This window comes from Anser anser, assembly GCF_964211835.1.
Source record: "Anser anser genome assembly, chromosome: 1".
NCBI classification, from domain to species: Eukaryota; Metazoa; Chordata; class Aves; order Anseriformes; family Anatidae; genus Anser; species Anser anser.
Genome location: NC_139720.1, coordinates 198810 through 217796, shown reverse-complemented (window position 1 = coordinate 217796; position 18987 = coordinate 198810). Strand labels below are relative to the sequence as shown.

The 18987-nt window shown below is 55.1% G+C and overlaps 3 protein-coding genes across 5 annotated transcripts; all 3 read left to right on the top strand.

Moving 5' to 3' along the window:
- The first annotated feature begins 220 nt into the window (after positions 1–220).
- Positions 221–7458, top strand: LOC310880033 (acrosin-like). 2 transcript variants are annotated; one of them, XM_083795216.1, is made up of 4 exons: positions 221–2108; positions 2379–2644; positions 2927–3072; positions 3539–7458. In XM_083795216.1, exons 1-4 carry the CDS (start codon positions 1930–1932, stop codon positions 3908–3910), a joined length of 963 nt encoding a protein of 320 aa, XP_083651342.1. In that variant the 5' UTR covers positions 221–1929; the 3' UTR covers positions 3911–7458. The 2 variants fall into 2 exon arrangements, with proteins under 2 accessions (XP_083651342.1, XP_083651343.1); XM_083795217.1 differs by having other exon boundaries at positions 227–2108; positions 3216–3680.
- Positions 7459–7481: 23 nt separating this feature from the next.
- ARSA (arylsulfatase A) lies at positions 7482–12519 on the top strand. The gene is made up of 8 exons (XM_083795188.1): positions 7482–7807; positions 8132–8372; positions 8865–9083; positions 9578–9747; positions 10222–10346; positions 10523–10650; positions 11073–11175; positions 11282–12519. Exons 1-8 carry the CDS (start codon positions 7551–7553, stop codon positions 11581–11583), a joined length of 1545 nt encoding a protein of 514 aa, XP_083651314.1. The 5' UTR covers positions 7482–7550; the 3' UTR covers positions 11584–12519.
- A 139-nt stretch (positions 12520–12658) lies between these two features.
- Positions 12659–18251, top strand: LOC310880025 (acrosin-like). 2 transcript variants are annotated; one of them, XM_083795195.1, is made up of 5 exons: positions 12659–15776; positions 16085–16282; positions 16553–16818; positions 17101–17246; positions 17713–18251. In XM_083795195.1, the coding sequence occupies exons 1-5, from the start codon at positions 15676–15678 to the stop codon at positions 18061–18063; spliced, it is 1062 nt and encodes a 353-aa protein (XP_083651321.1). In that variant the 5' UTR covers positions 12659–15675; the 3' UTR covers positions 18064–18251. The 2 variants fall into 2 exon arrangements, with proteins under 2 accessions (XP_083651321.1, XP_083651322.1); XM_083795196.1 differs by having other exon boundaries at positions 17390–17854.
- The last annotated feature ends 736 nt before the right edge of the window (positions 18252–18987 follow it).

The window sequence follows — 18987 nt, the reverse complement described above, 5'->3', positions numbered from 1 at the left end:
GGCAAGCGGTCCCAGGGCCTGAGATCAAAGCTCCGGACACAGGAGGTGTCCGGTTCCCCCGCAAAGCCCGGAGCAGCAGCGGCTCCAGCTCCCCGCCATGCGCACCCCGCACGCTCCCGCCCGGCCGCCCGGGGAATTGGGTGCCCCGGGCCGCGCCGGCAGCGGGGTGGCAGCGGGCGTGTCCCCGGGAGGACAACTTCCCACCCCCGGCATGGGGACACAAGGGGGGACAGCCCCCCCCCCCGGCACGGTCCGCGGGGGGAGAGGACCACAGCCCTCCCGCACCGCGGGGCCGGGACCCCGCGACGGGCGGCGGCGACCCCTGGCGGCACGGTCCGCGTGTGCGGACAGACGGGGCCACACACCGCACCCCGCAAACACAGGTTGCACATCAACACGGCCGCACCCCCACAGGTACACAGCCTGCACACCAACACGCACACGCAGCAACCCAACACGCATGCATGCACGTGGACCGCACACCAACACGTGTATAACAAACGCCATGCGCGCTATCACACGCTGCACACCAATAGCTGCACATGCACATGCACACGCAGACAGCATGCCAACACATACACACACAGTCTGACTGCACATCAACACACAGAGTATGACTGCAAACTAACACACATTCTGCACACCAAAACACACACACGCACAAACACACCGCACGTCAGCACACACACACCAATACACATTGCACACCAGCACCAAGTAATGTGCACATACAAATCTCTTGTACAATATGGAAAGCAGGCACACATGGCATGCACACATGAATCTGAGAATGCATCTTCACAGTCTGCACACACAAATCACCTATGCTACAATGAATGTGTACAAGGTGCACGCACACGATGTGTGTACGTAGATACAGGGTGCACCCATTCAGAGTGCAAGCATGCCTGGTGTGTGCACACTCGGAGTGGACACCACCAAAAGGCACTTCAACACATCTGTGTACTTATGCATGGACATGGCATGCATCACCAGGATTCATTGAAACTGCATGTCACTCACTGCTCATCTGCCCCAGCTGTATCCAGCCTAGCTCCACAGCGCTCACACATGCATACTGTCTACAGTAGCTATGTGCTCTGGTGTGTGTCTTCGGGGAGAACCTGCTGGTAAGCAGCTGCAGAGAGCAGGGTGGCAGTGAACTTCCCACACAGGTTACAAAATCACGCTTTGGTGTCTCCTGCTAGCTGTCAGCAGGCAGTGCTTGGAGCCATGAGCTGTGCCTGCCGTGTGGCCTGCACACGCTCGTGCCACCAGAAGAGCGTTCAGGGGGTGTCTGTCAGGGGAGCCCAAGCCCAGCTTCCGCCTCCTTTCCTGCCTGGAACCCCCCCGTGCAGCCACCCAGGTGGCACCGGCACAGCCGTGCCCAGCACCCGGAACCAGGGGCTCTGTGACATCGGCGTTGGCGCTGAGGGCTCCGTGGGCAACGCGGGCACCACACCACGATCAGCTGCTGCGTTGGTCGTGACAAGCCCAGGGCATGAGCAGCTGCCTCTTGCCACGGGGAGTGATGAAGGTGCCGCCCCTCCTCCTGTTGCTGGCCATGTGCTGGCCTGTGCAAGGCACATCAGGAAACTGTGTGTGAGTAGCCTGAGGCTTTGGGAGGGAGCCTGGGGGGACCCTTATGGAGTTCACTGGAGGACGTCCCCTCGTCCCCTGTAGCCACACCAGAGCTTCCAAGACCCCATGGGGGAAGCTTGATGCCTCACCAGCACCCGGGCTGCTGGCACGACTCATCTGCAGGGCTAAAGCAGAAATGGGCATGGTCAGAGACAACCCAGGGGCCCCGCTGTCCACACGGTGCCTCATGGGGAGGGAAGGCGGCTCACCTTCAGCGTGAACAGAGCAAAGGAAAGGCGAGCAAGGCAGTAAAGAGTTTCTGATTACAGGACCTGCGGGCTCCGGCCCATGGCCGATCACTACGGCATGATGCGCGTCGTGGGTGGCACGAATGCCCAGCCAGGGGCCTGGCCCTGGATCGTCAGCATCCAGAATCCCTGGTATTCAGGCGTTGGGCATGTATGTGGAGGGTCCCTCATCAGCCCACAGTGGGTCCTCACAGCAGCACACTGCTTCGATAATGCAAGGTAAGGGCCCATCTGTTTCCCTGCAATATGGCCGGTGCCTGGGCACTGCAAAACCCAGCTGAGGGACTGCTTGTGAGAAGGCTCGGCTCACGCCGAGCTTCCTAGCAGCCTCCACATCAATGTTCCTTGTGCCCAAAGCATACAAGGGCTATCACAACCCTCATAGCACTGCTTTCCTTTTTCCTCCATAAAGCAGAGTTCAGGGAACTGCTGGGCTGCTACAGCACATGGCTCTGCCTCCGTCTGACCCCTTTCTCTATCTCCTTCCAGTTATGTCACGATGTGGCGTGTGGTGATCGGTGCCAACCGGTTGACTCAGCTGGGCCCTGAGGTTGAAGTGCGCAATATTAAGCGGCTAGTGATTCATGAATACTATAGAAATATCAAAACAGGGTACGACGTTGCACTGCTGGAATTGGACCAACCTGTCCAGTGCAGCTACTATATACAACTTGCCTGCGTGCCTGATGCCTCGCTGAGAGTGTCAGAGCTGTCAACCTGCTACATCAGTGGTTGGGGTTCCACAGAGGAAAGATGTGAGTTCCCAAAAACACTGCTGTCCAGAGTGAAAGTTTAGCATGCTGGGGAGACGGGTTGGGCTTACCTGATGGCAGAGGCACAACCCAGGGTCAAGCCATGGGGAAGAACGCCTACAGAGAGGTGGGCCAGACCCATTTCCCAAAGCAAGACAGAAGGGAAACATAAGCACAGTGCCTCTCAAGACACAAAGCCAAGGGTTGGGGAAGGGGTTCACCCAGGCAGGGGGGAAAAGAACCAGCAATGAGTTGCTGGGTGCCAATTCCTCTATCTGCTCGCAGCTGGACGATCTCCCGATGTCCTGCAGGAGGCCATGGTCCATCTCATTGACACCAAGCTCTGCAACAGCAGCCGGTGGTATAGAGGGGCCATCAAGACCCACAACTTGTGTGCTGGTTATATGCAGGGTGGCATCGACACCTGCCAGGTAGGAGCATGCTACAAGTCAACACACTGCCATGTGGGTAGCCCTGACGTACCTGCCCAAACGAACACCAGCACATGCAAGCCACCCTTCTAGCTCTGGGTCTCCACCACTTCTGGAGCTCACCTCCCCTTTCCCATCTGCAGGTCCTTGCCAAGGCTCCCCTTGTCCCATATCCCCAAGACTGCCCAGAGAGCCCATGCAATGTTCTTGGTGCCCGGCAGACCCACTCCTGGAACACCCTTCTTCCCACAGCTGGGATTGTTGCACAGGAGACATGAGAGAGAGAGAGAGACCTACCTTCCATGTCCACGACCTCCTCCCAGAAAAGCCACTGTAGGCTCCAGAACCCAAGCAGAGCTTTTCTGTGCTGTGAATACAGCTCTGGGAGGAGCTGGGAGAGAGGAGCCAGCTCTGCTGCTGACAGCGGACACCTAGTAACACCTTAGGCTTCTCTCCTCCACTGCAGGGTGACAGCGGTGGTCCTCTCGTGTGCAAAGATAACACTGCTGACTACTTCTGGCTCGTTGGTGTGACCAGCTGGGGGACAGGCTGTGGTAGAATGCGTCGGCCTGGAGTATACGCCTCCACTCAGCACTTTTACGAATGGATCCTGGTACAGATGGGACTGCACTCATCAGTACGAACCTCTCCAACTTCACGTCCAACTTCACGGGATTGGAGTCATTTTCTCACTGCCTCCACTCCTTTCCAGAGGCCAAGGCCAATACCAACACAAACAAGCGAGATTAACGACTGCCCATTTCCTCTTCAGAAACTCAAAGAATTCTTTACTCGGGTGCAGGAGCTCCTGTATGCCCTAAGGGGAAATAATGCTTGAGCAGCAGGCTGAGCATGATCCAGTGCAGGCTACAGTGTACTATAACCATTTTCTTCAGGGGCAGTATCTGGTGATCCAAAGGCAGCCCCAGTGCCAAAGGCCTGCTCTGTCCTGCCCACTCTCCTCTAGTTTTACTTACTCAAATATACTTAGTTCAAGAAATAAAACTGCCTATTTTCACAGCTAACCATGCCTCATCCCAGTTCAATCTCCTGTGCAAGGCAAGGATTTCCATACGTGGCACTTGCAAAATAAGGCTGTGTGCAGACCATGGGTCACAAAGCAGAAAGAGTCACCCCAAAAGTACAAGTACAGACTGGGAGAAGAACTCAGTGAGGGCAGCCTTGCAGAGAAGGACTTGGGGCGCATTCAACATGAGCCAGCAGTGCACACTCGCTGCCCAGGCCAACTGCATCCCGGGCTGCATCGAAAAAGGAGTGTCCAGCGGGGGGGGGGAGGGAATTGGCCCCCTCTACTCTGCCCTCGTCAGGTCCACCTGGAGCCCTGCGTCCAGGTCTGGTGCCCCCAGCACAAGAAGGATGTGGGGCTGTTAGAGTGGGTTCAGAGGAGGGCCACGAAGATGATCAAGGAGCTGGAGCACCTCTCCTGTGAAAATAGGCTGAGAGAGCTGGGGCTGTTCAGCCTAGAGAAGGCTCCAGGGTGACCTCACTGTGGCTTTTCAGTATTTAAAGAGATCTTATAAAAAAGATGGAGAGAAACTTCGATCAGATAATGACAGGACAAGGGGAGATGGTTTTAAACTAAAAGAGGGGAGATTTAGATTAGAGGTTAGGAGGAAATTCTTCACTGTAAGGGTGGTGAGACACTGGAACAGGTTGCCCAGAGAGAAGCACAGAATCACAGAATCATTAAGGTTGGAAGAGACCCCCAAGATCATCTGATCCAACCATCGCCCTACTACCAACGTCACCCACTGAACCATGTCGCTAAGCACCACGTCCAACCTTACCTTAAACACCCCCCAGGGACAGTGACTCCACCACTTCGCTGAGCAACCTGTTCCAATGCCTGACTACTCTTTCTGAGAAGAAATGTCTCCTAATTTCGAACCTAAACCTCCCCTGGCACAACTCGAGGCCATTCCCTCTAGTCCTATCACTAGTGAGAGAAGAGGCCGACCCCCAGCTCCCCACAGCTTATTTCCTTTCAGGTAGTAGATGCCCCATCCCTGGAGGTGTTCGAGACTAGGTTAGATGAGGCCCTGAGCAACCTGATCTAGTGGGTGGCATCCCTGCCCACGGCAGGGGGGCTGGAACTAGATGACCTTTCAGGTCCCTTCCAACCCAAGCCATTCTGTGATTCTATGATTCTATGAAGAAAGCTGAAACCATACTTGCTCAGGGAGGAGGGTGCAAGCAATGGGACAAGGGAATGCAGGTATTTACTGCAGGTATTTAATGCAGGTATTTACCGCCCAGAGGTCTTAGGGACAGCAGCTGGCAACATCAAGTGTCTCTAGAGCCAGCTACTGGTGGGGTCCTTGTGTGGGTGTGCATGCAATGCACCAGTGAACTTAAAGGTGGACTAGCTCTCGCACCAGGAGATCCAGATCAGGAAAGACCCAAGGTCTGCCCCAATGAGTGGCTGAGGAGCTTGACATCCAGCCACAGCTATTACATGGACTTAATTCCCATGCTATTATTTGAAGGATATATGAATCTGCTCTGCCTATGAATCAAGGGAGTAAAGCTGCATGTATGGTTCACTACTGAACGCCAGTCCTGATAACTGGAGAGGCAGAAAAATTCTGGGTTGTGTTTTTTTGTACTATGTGGGTGCTGGTAAAGGCATTGCTTCTTGTGCACATGAGCACAACATACAAAGAGACTAGACGCAGACACACAGTGTATGCACACCCAATACGCATATGCACAGTGTGCACCCAGCTGGTTACCCGCATGCATGCACACACTGCATCCAAAGTGGTACGTGCATATGCAGAGCACACTCCCTACACATGCGGGGCTGCTCTCAAACATACAACTAGCAAGCACCCCACAAGCTCACAATCCACTCTCATGCACTCAGCCTGTAAAATCTACCCTTACCATTCCCAACCACAACGTGCCTGCACGTGTCCTTGCAGAGTGGGCTCCCACAGCAATGCAGCAGTCACTTGGACCTCCCCTTCTAAGCCCAGCCGCATGGACACTGTTCATCTGTATGTTCTACCCCTGCTTGCTGGCATTGGTGCAGCCTGAAGCAGTCACACAGTGCCTTGCCTGGCTCCGTACAACTATGTCACCTGTGCACAGTGCACACAGTCCCACATGTCCTTCCCTCTTCCTTGTCTGGTTCCTAAAACTCTGTCCTCATGTCGTGCCCTTCCAGAGCTCAGAACTGCAGTTGTTCTCCTCCCCTCAGCATCCTGCCTGCCATCCCCTTGTGCCACAGTCACCATGGCCAGGCACTGCAAGGCAACCACTGCAATGCCCTATGAATGAAGTAGGCTACATGAATTATACAGCAGCTTTGCCTCCTGCTGCAGTACCAGCCCCCTTGCTCTGCCTCTTGGCCCTGAATAATTGATGGCAATGAACACAGCAGAAGCAGCAGCCCGAGCACCCTACTTGTGCCAGGGCCAGGCCTTCAGGAGGCACAAGGTGACACACGTGGGAAGGCCAGGAGCTATACCAGCAGTCTGAACTGTTGAGAATAGGGAGTGATGGGAAGCTAAGTTCCCAAGCAAATTATAAAGTGGTTGTAAAAGTGGGATGGGTCTTAGGAAGTGCTGACTAGTAATAATGGCAAAATCCAGAATAGATTGATTACACAGGCTGAATACAAAATACGGTGTATCCACATGACAACATTCAGACTAGGACTTCAGCAAGTTTTACACCTGCTTTGTTTTTGGGTGAAAGTCCTCACCTCTGCCTGCTGTGTGGTTAACCCCATCCCACCACCAGTACATCTGTTAGTACAAGATCTCTGGTCTTGCTTTAATCTCATTTTGGGTACATTAAGCACATGGTGCTCTTCAGGATATTAGGCCCCAATTCGTTTTCAGTGCCTGTCTTCTGAGTTTTCTCGTTTTCAAAAGCAGGCACAGCAAGAGTCTTCTCAGGTGCAGACTCCCACCACAGAATTGCTATTGCTCTTTGCACGGCCCCTTCCTTACTCTGATTGCAACTCATTGACCGCGAGGGATACGGGCTTCTGTGTCCCAAGCGCTGCCAGCAGCTCTTATTCGTAAACATGAAATTCTGTCATTGCTGTACAAATACACACCTCACTTGAGGAGCACCAGGACTCCCACAGGGCCTAGTCTGCCCCGAACAAAGCTCACTCTACTGATTTTGCGCCCCGCAGGCACCCGGGGAGAAGCCAGGTCACTTCTTCCAGACAGCAGGCACCCGGGAGCAGAGGCCTGGGCCAGCCGGCCGGGGCACACACAGCCCGGCCCCGCTCGCCGCCTCCCTCCGAGGTGCTCACCGCCCCCCGGCAGCCTCCCGGCGGCCCGGCCCCAGCCCGCCCCGTTCCGCCGCGGGCCGGCAGCGGGACGCCCCCGGCCGCCACCGCCCCGGCATGCCCCGCGCCGCCGCTGGGTCACGTGGCTGGCCGCGCGGGCCGGGGGAGCGCCCGCCCGGCACAGCCCGCGGCAGGCGGCGGCAGCGCCATGGGGCCGCGGCGCCCGCTCCCAGCGCGGGTCCCGCTGCGGGCCCTGCTGCTGGCGGCGGCCCTGCGCGGGGCGGCCGGCGCCCTGCCCGGCGCCCTGCCCAGCTTCGTCGTGCTGCTGGCGGACGACCTGGGCTTCGGGGATCTGGGGAGCTACGGGCACCCTTCTTCCGCCACGCCCAACCTGGACCGGATGGCTTCTCGGGGGCTGCGGTTCACCAGCTTCTACAGCAGCGCCCCGGTGTGCAGCCCGTCCCGGTACGGGAGCTGCCGCGGGGCGGGGGCAGGCATCGGGGCGGCGCTCGGCAGCGACCCGCGGTGCCGGAGGGGCAGGCGGTGAAGCCGCTGCGCCCCGGGAGGCGCCGAGGCGCAGCCGCGCTGGGAGGGGGCCGGGCGCGCGGCCCCGCGGCGGCGGGGGGCTGGCGGCGGCGGCTCTGAGGCCGGGGCGCGAGGTCCCCAGGAGTGAGGGACCCGCCGCGGAGAAGAGCTGCGGGCCGCCGGGTGGTGTGGGGCGCGGGCTGTGCCGTGCCGTGCCGTGCCGGCTGTCACGGCCGTCTCCTGCCTCTCCGATCTCTTCCGCAGGGCAGCCCTGCTGACAGGCCGCTTCCAGATGCGCTCCGGGGTTTACCCTGGCGTGTTTGACCCGGACTCCCGGGGAGGCCTGCCGCTGTCTGAGGTCACTGTTGCAGAGGTGCTGAAGGCCAAGGGCTATGCTACGGCCATGGTTGGCAAGTGGCACCTTGGCGTGGGCATTAATGGCTCCTTCCTGCCCATCCACCAGGGCTTTGACCACTTCTTGGGAGTGCCGTACTCCCACGACCAGGTGAGAGATGGGTCCAGCCCACGAGGGTGCATCAGGACCAGGTGGGGGGAGTGCCTCAAAGGTGAACCTTGTGTTTGAGGACGTGTAGGCTGAGTTTGTGCCTGCATGGGCAGATGGGTGTGGGTGGCCGTAGGCCAGGGAAATGGACGTTGGTGGGGAAAGACCTTCTCTGAGTTTTTCGTATGGTAGAGCAGTTCTGCAGAACATAGGTAGCAGTTGTGCCTGAGGATGTACACCCTTTAGTGGATTGCAGGACGGAAGGTCAGCTTCTGGGCTATAAAGAAATATCTGAACTGCTGTCAGCAGAAAGTGATACTGGTGCAGCATGGTCCTTGGATGGTGCTAGGGTGGACACAGACCCCTGGGTTTCTGAGAGTGGTTGCCCAAAGGGTTCTTGTAGGACCTGGTGGTGGGTTGCTGTGAGTCTCTTTGTCCCCTTCCATTCACTGTCCTGCAGAACAGATGAAAGGCAGTGTTGTTTGTTCTCTCCAGGGCCCCTGTCAGAATCTCACCTGCTTCCCACCTGATACCAAGTGTTTTGGGACTTGCGACCAGAACCTTGTGCCAGTCCCACTGCTCTGGAACCAAAGCATCGTGCAACAGCCAGTCTCCTTCCCTGATCTGGTGCCACTCTACAACAAATTTTCCCGGGACTTCATTGCTGACTGTGCACAAAGAGGCCTGCCCTTCCTGCTCTACTATGCCTCCCATGTAGGAGAGGGGGAGGGCTATTCCAGGTCTGAGGGTGGGGGAGGAAGCCTTTGTTCAGCTCTGGAGAGCTGGGAAGCGCCTCAGCTCCTGTAGCCCTTGGGCTGTGCTGAGCAGTCAATACTTGGATGAGGGATGGGTGAACTCCCCACGCCTGGCTGACTTGGGTTCGGTGTTCCCATGTCCAGGCTCTGTGGCAGCACCGTTCTGGTGTTATTCTTGCGTGGCTGCTTTCTGGAACGTTGGCTGTTTCCCTTGGCCAGTAGTCCATCTGGGAAACCTTACTACCGTCTGAGTCTACGCATCCTGCCCGGGACTCAGCTTCTTTGTACCATTTCTGGGAGGTGTTTCTGAAACTTGGGGGCATGCCCCTTGTTATGTCTTGGGCATTGTCATATATCTCTGTCCTAGCTGGGGTTTTCGCTGTCTCTGAGTGAGTTGGGAAAGAAACGCAACTCTGGGAGTTTGTGTAGCAACCCTCTCTGCCTTTTCTCCAGCATACACACTACCCCCAGTTTGCAAGCCAGGAGTATGCAGGACAGTCACAGCGTGGGCCATTTGGTGATGCACTTTCAGAGTTCGATGGCTCAGTGGGACAGCTGCTGCAGGCGCTGCAAGAGAATGGTCTTTTGAACACAACCTTGGTGTTTTTCACCTCTGACAATGGGTGAGTGGGCTCCCTGGAGGGACTTCATCCACTGATAAGACTGTACTACCATGATATGGGACCCCATTGACTGGGGCCCAAGGGACATGGCGTGGCAGTGCCAGGTGACATCCTAGTGACCTGAACTGAGTCAGTGGGTGGACACTGTTCTGCTGAGGACCTATTGCATGATCTCCTTGCTCCCATCAATCAGCTGTACCCCTCACAGGCAGAAGCTGCACCGGCTTAGGTCCAGGACTATGCAGCCTGAATATCCCCAGATTCCTTTCATGTGTGGGTGGCCTCAGTCTCTAGTGCCCTGCTCAGGTGTCTTGCACAGCTTCTTCACCCCTCCCATGCCTCCTGCCTCACAAGGCTGGAAAGGATCTCAGTGTCACTGGCACAGTGTGTTTCTTGTCATGGTCCCACTGGCAAGCAGGGAACGGGTTGTGTGGACCTGTGAAACTGATGGTAGGTGGTTCTTCTCTCTCACAGCCCTTCTACCATGCGGATGGCACGTGGAGGAAGCTCTGGCCTTCTGAGATGCGGGAAGGGCACAACATATGAAGGTGGCATGCGGGAACCAGCAGTAGCTTATTGGCCAGGCCATATCACTCCAGGTGAGACTCAGCACTGCTTGTGCCTTTTGTGTGCTTATACCAGCCAAGGCAGGGGTGTCATGGCAACTCAGTTGCCTTGGGACAAGCAGAGGAGGGGAGAGAAGCGAGGATGGTAGGGATGAGAGTGGGATCAGGCATTTGAACCTTTCTTTGTGCCTTGCTGTCGTGGGTGGCAGGGGTGACTCATGAGCTGGCAAGCACCCTGGACATCCTGCCAACACTGACTGCCTTGGCCGGAGCGGCTCTTCCCAGCGTTACCCTGGATGGCTATGACCTCAGTCCAGTGCTGTTTGGATCAGGGAAGGTGAGTCCTGCAGGCCAGTTCTGGCTGGTGCGGTATGTGAAGGCTGGGTATGAGGCCTGAGCTATGCGCGTGATGATCAGTGCCAGCTGAGGGGTCAGGGGGAGACCCATGAGCTGGGAGATTTTGTCTGGTCTGGACCGTGCCATGGGCTTCCCTGGTCTGCTCTGGGGCACACTGTAACAACCACAACGTCTTGCGAAGCCTAGTCCCTGTGGCTGCAGTGGATGGACAGGAGCCTCTGCAGCTTTGAGCAGGGAGCAAACAGGATGCTGCTGCTCGTTAGCTTCCTCATTTTCTGGCCATGTTCTGGCTGTAGTGTCAGGGCTTCTTTGTGATTCCCTGGAGACTGTCTGGTCGTGTACTTGGGCTCTTGTCCAGCTTCATGGCTGCACAGACAAGATCACCTCTGTTGCTTTCCACAGAGTCCCCGTCAGACCATGTTCTTCTACCCACCATCCCCTGATCCGCTGCATGGCCCCTTTGCTGTCAGGCTTGGGAAGTACAAGGCCCATTACTTCACACAAGGTTAGTCCCGCCTCCCTTCTGCACGGGCAGCTTTGTGAAGTCCTGCCTGGTTCTGCTGTCAAAAGCTGAGTAGCAGCTGAGCTACACTTGGACATTTCTGTTGCAGGTTCCTTTCACAGTGATACCACCCCAGACCAAGCCTGCCATGGGCTGACCCCACTGACCCATCATGTGCCACCACTGCTCTTTGACTTGGAGTCAGACCCTGCTGAGAACTATGATTTGTTGCAGAGTGCTGCAGGGCCGGAGATTTGGCAAGTTCTGAAGGACATCAAACTGGAGAAGATGCTTTTTGAACAGCACATGGAGTTTGGAGAAAGTCAAATCAGGAAGGGCAGGGATCCTGCCCTGCAACCCTGCTGCGTACCAAACTGTACTCCCAAGCCCTCCTGCTGCCACTGCTCCTAGTCTCTTGCTGCTCCATCCCCTTCTGTTGCTTCACAGTGGTGCCTGTCCCAAATGCACCAGACCCTCCCCCGCAACTAATCAAGCTTAGCCTTGGAGCTACCTTGGAAGTTTGGCTCAGTGACACTTCTGACAGTGTGCTGGCATAGTGAGCTGCAGGGTTGGAAGGTTACCAACCCTGCTGGGTGTGCAAATATTTGTTGGACCTTCAAGCTGAGCTCTCTTGAGAGAAACTCTGACTTGATCAGGGAGGGACCAGGATGTAGCATCATCACCAGAGCCAGCACAGCTCCTTCTAGACCATGTTTAAGATGAAGCAAAGGGCATGCCCCAGTGGAGATCTCAGCTCAGTTGGAAGTATGCTGAGCAGTTGAGAGCTGCAGCATCATCACTTTCCGAGGGCTAAGGGCACAGTAAGAGAATGATGAGATGGATGGTCCTTGCGGTTTACGGGGCGGGGTTCTGTACAGATACAGCAGAAGGTATATGTCTAGGTGGGAAGTCTCCTAGGGAGTTACTGAAACGCACCTGGGGGACAATGCAGTCATAGGTCACAGCCAACATGGGTTCATGAAGGGTAGGTTCTGTTTAACAAATTTGATTTCCTTTTATAAGATCACCCGTCTAGTTGATCAAGGGAAGCCAGTTGATGTAATCTTTTTGGATTTCATTAAAGCTTTCGATACAGTTTCTCTTAGGATCCTACTGGACAAAATGTCCGGCATATACTGCTAGATAAAAACGTATGATGGGTGAACAGTTGTCTGATGGGTAGGGCTCAAAGGGTTATGGTAAATGGGGTTACATCAGGCTGGTGGCCAGTCACCAATGGGGTCCCCCACAGTTCCATTTTAGGGCAAGTTCTTTTCATTTTTTTCATAAACGACTTGGATGTAGGACTAGAAGGGTGTTTTGAGTAAATTTGCTGATGATACTAAACTGGGAGAAGCTGTTGACTCTGTTGGGGGTGAAAAGGCCTTGCAGAGAGATCCGGACAGATTGGAGATCTGGGCAATCACCAACCGCATGAAGTTTAACAAGAGCATGTGCCGGGTCCTGCACCTGGGACGGGGCAGCCCTGGTTATACGTACAGACTGGGTGACGAGACGCTGGAGAGCAGCCCCGCAGGGGGGGATCTGGGGGTTGTGGTTGACAGCAAGTTGAATATGAGCCAGCAGTGCGCCCTGGCAGCCAGGAGGGCCAACCGCATCCTGGGGTGCCTCAAGCACAGCATTGCTAGTCGGTCAAGGGAAGGGATTATCCTGCTCTACTCTGCGCTGGTGTGGCCTCACCTTGAGTACTGTGGGCAGATTTGGGCACCACAGTACAAAAAGGAAGTGAAACTGTTGGAGAGTGTCCATAGAAGGGCTGCAAAGATGGCGAAGGGCCTAGAGGGGAAGACATACGAGGAGCGGCTGAGGTCACTTGGTCTGTTCAGCCTGTAAAAGAGGAGGCTGAGGGGAAACCTCATTGCACTGTCATCTACAGCTTCCTCACGAGGGGGAGTGGAGGGGCAGGCACCGATCTATTCTCTTTAGGGACCAGTGATAGGACCCAAGGAAATGGTGTCAAGCTGTGACAGGGGAGGTTCAGGCTCGATATCTGGAAAAGGCTCTTCACTGAGAGGTTGGTCACACACTGGAACAGGCTCCCCAGGGACGTAGTCATGACACCAAGCCTGTTGGAGTTTAAGAAGCGTTTGGAATATACTCTTAGTCACATGGCCTGAATTTTTGAGTAGACCTGTGTGGTGCCGGGAGTTGGACTCGATGATCCTTGTGGGTCCCTTCCAACTTGGGATATTCTATGATTCTATGAAGCAGCTTAGGGTATGCAGCTCAAACAAGTCTGTATGACAACAAACACCTCATGACTCCAGAAGGTGGAGATGTGGCTGGCAGTTGGTAGGCCTGGTCCATCTGTAAGGTCTGTGAATGCTGGAGCTGATTGCAATCAGGTGGGCTGCATCCAAATGACAGAAAGAGTCTCCTCTTGTTCATGAGCTAATCCAGCTTCAAGTTAACTAAGTGAAGTGCATGTGCACAGTGATCCCCCCAGTAGCTGGCCCCACGTGGTGTTTCCAACTGCTGGGTCCCAAGGAGCTGTGATTCCTTATGGCATTACAAGTACCTGGGCCTTGTATCCACAGAAAACAAGTCGTCTTCTCTAAGGCCTTCTGTCTACTATAGGCAGATTTGAGGCACCACCATCAGGTCAATTTTCAGACACAGCAGTTTTGAGTCCAGTTTGTTTGGAGCCCAGTTCTGGTGCCTATAAAGCCATGCTCAGCATCAAGGATCTTAAGAACAGCTATTCCACTTTCAACCAGAGGCTGAATCTTGTGCTTCTCTGACATCCAAGGAACTAGGTTGCCTTTACATCCATTTGCACAAGCACAGATAGCAGTAGGAAACTCCCCCACCTCTCACAAGCTTTACAGCTGCTGTTCTTCAAGTCTTATGTTCTTACTGAATGTATCAGTACAGGCTGACCTGCTGGAGAGGAGCTCTGTGGAGAAGGACCTGGGGGTCCTGGTGGACGACAGGTTGGCCATGAGCCAGCAGTGTGCCCTGGTGGCCAAGAAGACCAACGGGATCCTGGCATGCATTAAAAGGAGCATGGCCAGCAGGTCAAGGGAGGTGATCCTCCCCCTCTACTCCGCCCTGGCCAGGCCTCACCTGGAGTACTGTGTCCAGTTCTGGGCTCCCCGGTACAAAAAAGACAGGGAACTCCTGGAAAGAGGCCAGCGGAGGGCCACAAAGATGGTACTGGGCCTGGAGCATCTCCCCTTTGAGGAAAGGCTGAGAGACCTGGGCCTGTTCAGCCTGGAGAAGAGAAGACTGAGAGGGGATCTTATCAATGTGTATAAATACCTGAGGTGTGGGAGACAGTGGGATTTGGCCAACCTCTTCTCAGTGGTTTGTGGGGACAGGACAAGGGGCAATGGCCACAAAATGGAGCACAGGAATTTCCGCACCAACATGCAAAAGAACTTCTTCATGGTGAGGGTGACAGAGCACTGGAACAGGCTGCCCAGGGAGGTTGTGGGATCTCCTTCTCTGGAGATATTCAAGGCCCGTCTGGACGCCTGCCTGGGGAACCTGCTTTGGCAGGGGAGTTGGACCCGATGATCTCTTGAGGTCCCTTCCAACCCCTACAATTCTGTGATTCTGTGAAGTCACTGTTCTCTTCTTTCTGGGGACCCAGTCCTGCTTGGAAAAATTGCAGTCCAAGTGGCTGGCCCCAGCCTTTCTCCCATAACTTCCCAGCATTCCAGCATGCAAACGAGATGGGTTTCACCCATACAGCAGTAGGAAGCAGGCTGATAAGAGGTTGATGCAGTATTTAGCAAAGCCATGGAGAATGTGGAGCTGAGAGCAGCAATATCAATAGAACTACGTGTGTTTAGCCACATATACCAGACTCCACAACTGATATTGCCAGACTAGGCCAAGAATGACAATATTACTCATTAAGATCAACAACGTGAATCCTGCTACAGGATGTTGCTATGGCTGACATAGCCTGTGTAAGCTGTGCATTTCCACTATGAGTTGTGTAGGAAGGTTAACCCTGCGTTGGTATGCTTGGCTTGTTCAGCTTACACATGACTCACTGCTCATCTGCCCCAGCTGTATCCAGCCTAGCTCCACAGCGCTCACACATGCATACTGTCTACAGTAGCTATGTGCTCTGGTGTGTGTCTTCGGGGAGAACCTGCTGGTAAGCAGCTGCAGAGAGCAGGGTGGCAGTGAACTTCCCACACAGGTTACAAAATCACGCTTTGGTGTCTCCTGCTAGCTGTCAGCAGGCAGTGCTTGGAGCCATGAGCTGTGCCTGCCGTGTGGCCTGCACACGCTCGTGCCACCAGAAGAGCGTTCAGGGGGTGTCTGTCAGGGGAGCCCAAGCCCAGCTTCCGCCTCCTTTCCTGCCTGGAACCCCCCCGTGCAGCCACCCAGGTGGCACCGGCACAGCCGTGCCCAGCACCCGGAACCAGGGGCTCTGTGACATCGGCGTTGGCGCTGAGGGCTCCGTGGGCAACGCGGGCACCACACCACGATCAGCTGCTGCGTTGGTCGTGACAAGCCCAGGGCATGAGCAGCTGCCTCTTGCCACGGGGAGTGATGAAGGTGCCGCCCCTCCTCCTGTTGCTGGCCATGTGCTGGCCTGTGCAAGGCACATCAGGAAACTGTGGGTGAGTGGCCTGAGGCTTTGGGAGGGAGCCTGGGGGGACCCTTATGGAGTTCACTGGAGGACGTCCCCTCGTCCCCTGTAGCCACACCAGAGCTTCCAAGACCCCATGGGGGAAGCTTGATGCCTCACCAGCACCCGGGCTGCTGGCACGACTCATCTGCAGGGCTAAAGCAGAAATGGGCATGGTCAGAGACAACCCAGGGGCCCCGCTGTCCACACGGTGCCTCATGGGGAGGGAAGGCGGCTCACCTTCAGCGTGAACAGAGCAAAGGAAAGGCGAGCAAGGCAGTAAAGAGTTTCTGATTACAGGACCTGCGGGCTCCGGCCCATGGCCGATCACTACGGCATGATGCGCGTCGTGGGTGGCACGAATGCCCAGCCAGGGGCCTGGCCCTGGATCGTCAGCATCCAGAATCCCTGGTATTCAGGCGTTGGGCATGTATGTGGAGGGTCCCTCATCAGCCCACAGTGGGTCCTCACAGCAGCACACTGCTTCGATAATGCAAGGTAAGGGCCCATCTGTTTCCCTGCAATATGGCCGGTGCCTGGGCACTGCAAAACCCAGCTGAGGGACTGCTTGTGAGAAGGCTCGGCTCACGCCGAGCTTCCTAGCAGCCTCCACATCAATGTTCCTTGTGCCCAAAGCATACAAGGGCTATCACAACCCTCATAGCACTGCTTTCCTTTTTCCTCCATAAAGCAGAGTTCAGGGAACTGCTGGGCTGCTACAGCACATGGCTCTGCCTCCGTCTGACCCCTTTCTCTATCTCCTTCCAGTTATGTCACGATGTGGCGTGTGGTGATCGGTGCCAACCGGTTGACTCAGCTGGGCCCTGAGGTTGAAGTGCGCAATATTAAGCGGCTAGTGATTCATGAATACTATAGAAATATCAAAACAGGGTACGACGTTGCACTGCTGGAATTGGACCAACCTGTCCAGTGCAGCTACTATATACAACTTGCCTGCGTGCCTGATGCCTCGCTGAGAGTGTCAGAGCTGTCAACCTGCTACATCAGTGGTTGGGGTTCCACAGAGGAAAGATGTGAGTTCCCAAAAACACTGCTGTCCAGAGTGAAAGTTTAGCATGCTGGGGAGACGGGTTGGGCTTACCTGATGGCAGAGGCACAACCCAGGGTCAAGCCATGGGGAAGAACGCCTACAGAGAGGTGGGCCAGACCCATTTCCCAAAGCAAGACAGAAGGGAAACATAAGCACAGTGCCTCTCAAGACACAAAGCCAAGGGTTGGGGAAGGGGTTCACCCAGGCAGGGGGGAAAAGAACCAGCAATGAGTTGCTGGGTGCCAATTCCTCTATCTGCTCGCAGCTGGACGATCTCCCGATGTCCTGCAGGAGGCCATGGTCCATCTCATTGACACCAAGCTCTGCAACAGCAGCCGGTGGTATAGAGGGGCCATCAAGACCCACAACTTGTGTGCTGGTTATATGCAGGGTGGCATCGACACCTGCCAGGTAGGAGCATGCTACAAGTCAACACACTGCCATGTGGGTAGCCCTGACGTACCTGCCCAAACGAACACCAGCACATGCAAGCCACCCTTCTAGCTCTGGGTCCCCACCACTTCTGGAGCTCACCTCCCCTTTCCCATCTGCAGGTCCTTGCCAAGGCTCCCCTTGTCCCATATCCCCAAGACTGCCCAGAGAGCCCATGCAATGTTCTTGGTGCCCGGCAGACCCACTCCTGGAACACCCTTCTTCCCACAGCTGGGATTGTTGCACAGGAGACATGAGAGAGAGAGAGAGACCTACCTTCCATGTCCACGACCTCCTCCCAGAAAAGCCACTGTAGGCTCCAGAACCCAAGCAGAGCTTTTCTGTGCTGTGAATACAGCTCTGGGAGGAGCTGGGAGAGAGGAGCCAGCTCTGCTGCTGACAGCGGACACCTAGTAACACCTTAGGCTTCTCTCCTCCACTGCAGGGTGACAGCGGTGGTCCTCTCGTGTGCAAAGATAACACTGCTGACTACTTCTGGCTCGTTGGTGTGACCAGCTGGGGGACAGGCTGTGGTAGAATGCGTCGGCCTGGAGTATACGCCTCCACTCAGCACTTTTACGAATGGATCCTGGTACAGATGGGACTGCATCCAGCGGGAGAGGCTACTTCAACACCACAGCCAGTCTTTGTCTCAACCACTGTTCACAGGCCAAGGCCAACACCATCACCATCATCAGGCCCATTTATATCATGTGCATTTCCACGCAAGAAACTCGTGGAATTCTTTAATTTGTTGCAGGAACTCCTGCAGGTTATAAGGGGAAATAATGCTTGAGCAGCAAGCTGAACATGATCTAGTTGCAGGCTACAGTGTACTGTAACCATTTTCTTCAGGGGCAGTATCTGGTGATCCAAAGGCAGCCCCAGTGCCAAAGGCCTGCTCTGTCCTGCCCACTCTCCTCTAGTTTTACTTACTCAAATATACTTAGTTCAAGAAATAAAACTGCCTATTTCCACAGCTAACCATGCCTCATCCCAATTCAGTCTCCTGTGCGAGTATTTCCATACTTGGCACCTGCAAAATATGCAGACCATAGGCCACAAAGGGGAAAGAAAGTGTCACCCGAAAAGGCTGAAGCCATGCCTGCTGAGGGAGGAGGGTGCAAGAGGACAAGGGAATGCAGATAGTACTGGCCCAGAGGTCTCAGGGACAGCAGCTGGCAACATAAGTATCCCCAGAGCCAGCTACTGGTGGGATGTGTGTGTGTGTGCGCACGCGCGCACAATGCACCTGTGAACTTAAAGGTGGACTAGCTCATGCACCAGGAGACTCAGATCAGGAAAGATCCAGAGCCTGCCTCAATGAATAGCTGAGGAGCTTGACATCCAGCCACAGCTATTACAGGGACTTAATTTCCATGCTATTATTTGAAGGCTATATAAATCTGCTCTGCTTATGGAGTGAAGCTGCATGCATATTTCCCCACTGAACACCAGTCCTGATAACTTTGGAGTTACTGGTTTGTGTTCACGATCATGTAAGTGGTGCTTATGTTTACATGAGTGCTGGTAAGGACATTGTTCTACCGGTGTTAATCTGTTTTCCATCTGAATACGAGAGGGCATTTCTTTACTGTGAGGGTGACAGAGCATTACAACAGGTTGCCCAGAGAGGTTGTGAAGTTTCCTTCTCTGGAGATATTCAAAAACCTGCCTGGATGCCATCCTGCGCAAGGTGCTCTAGGTGATCCTGTTCGGC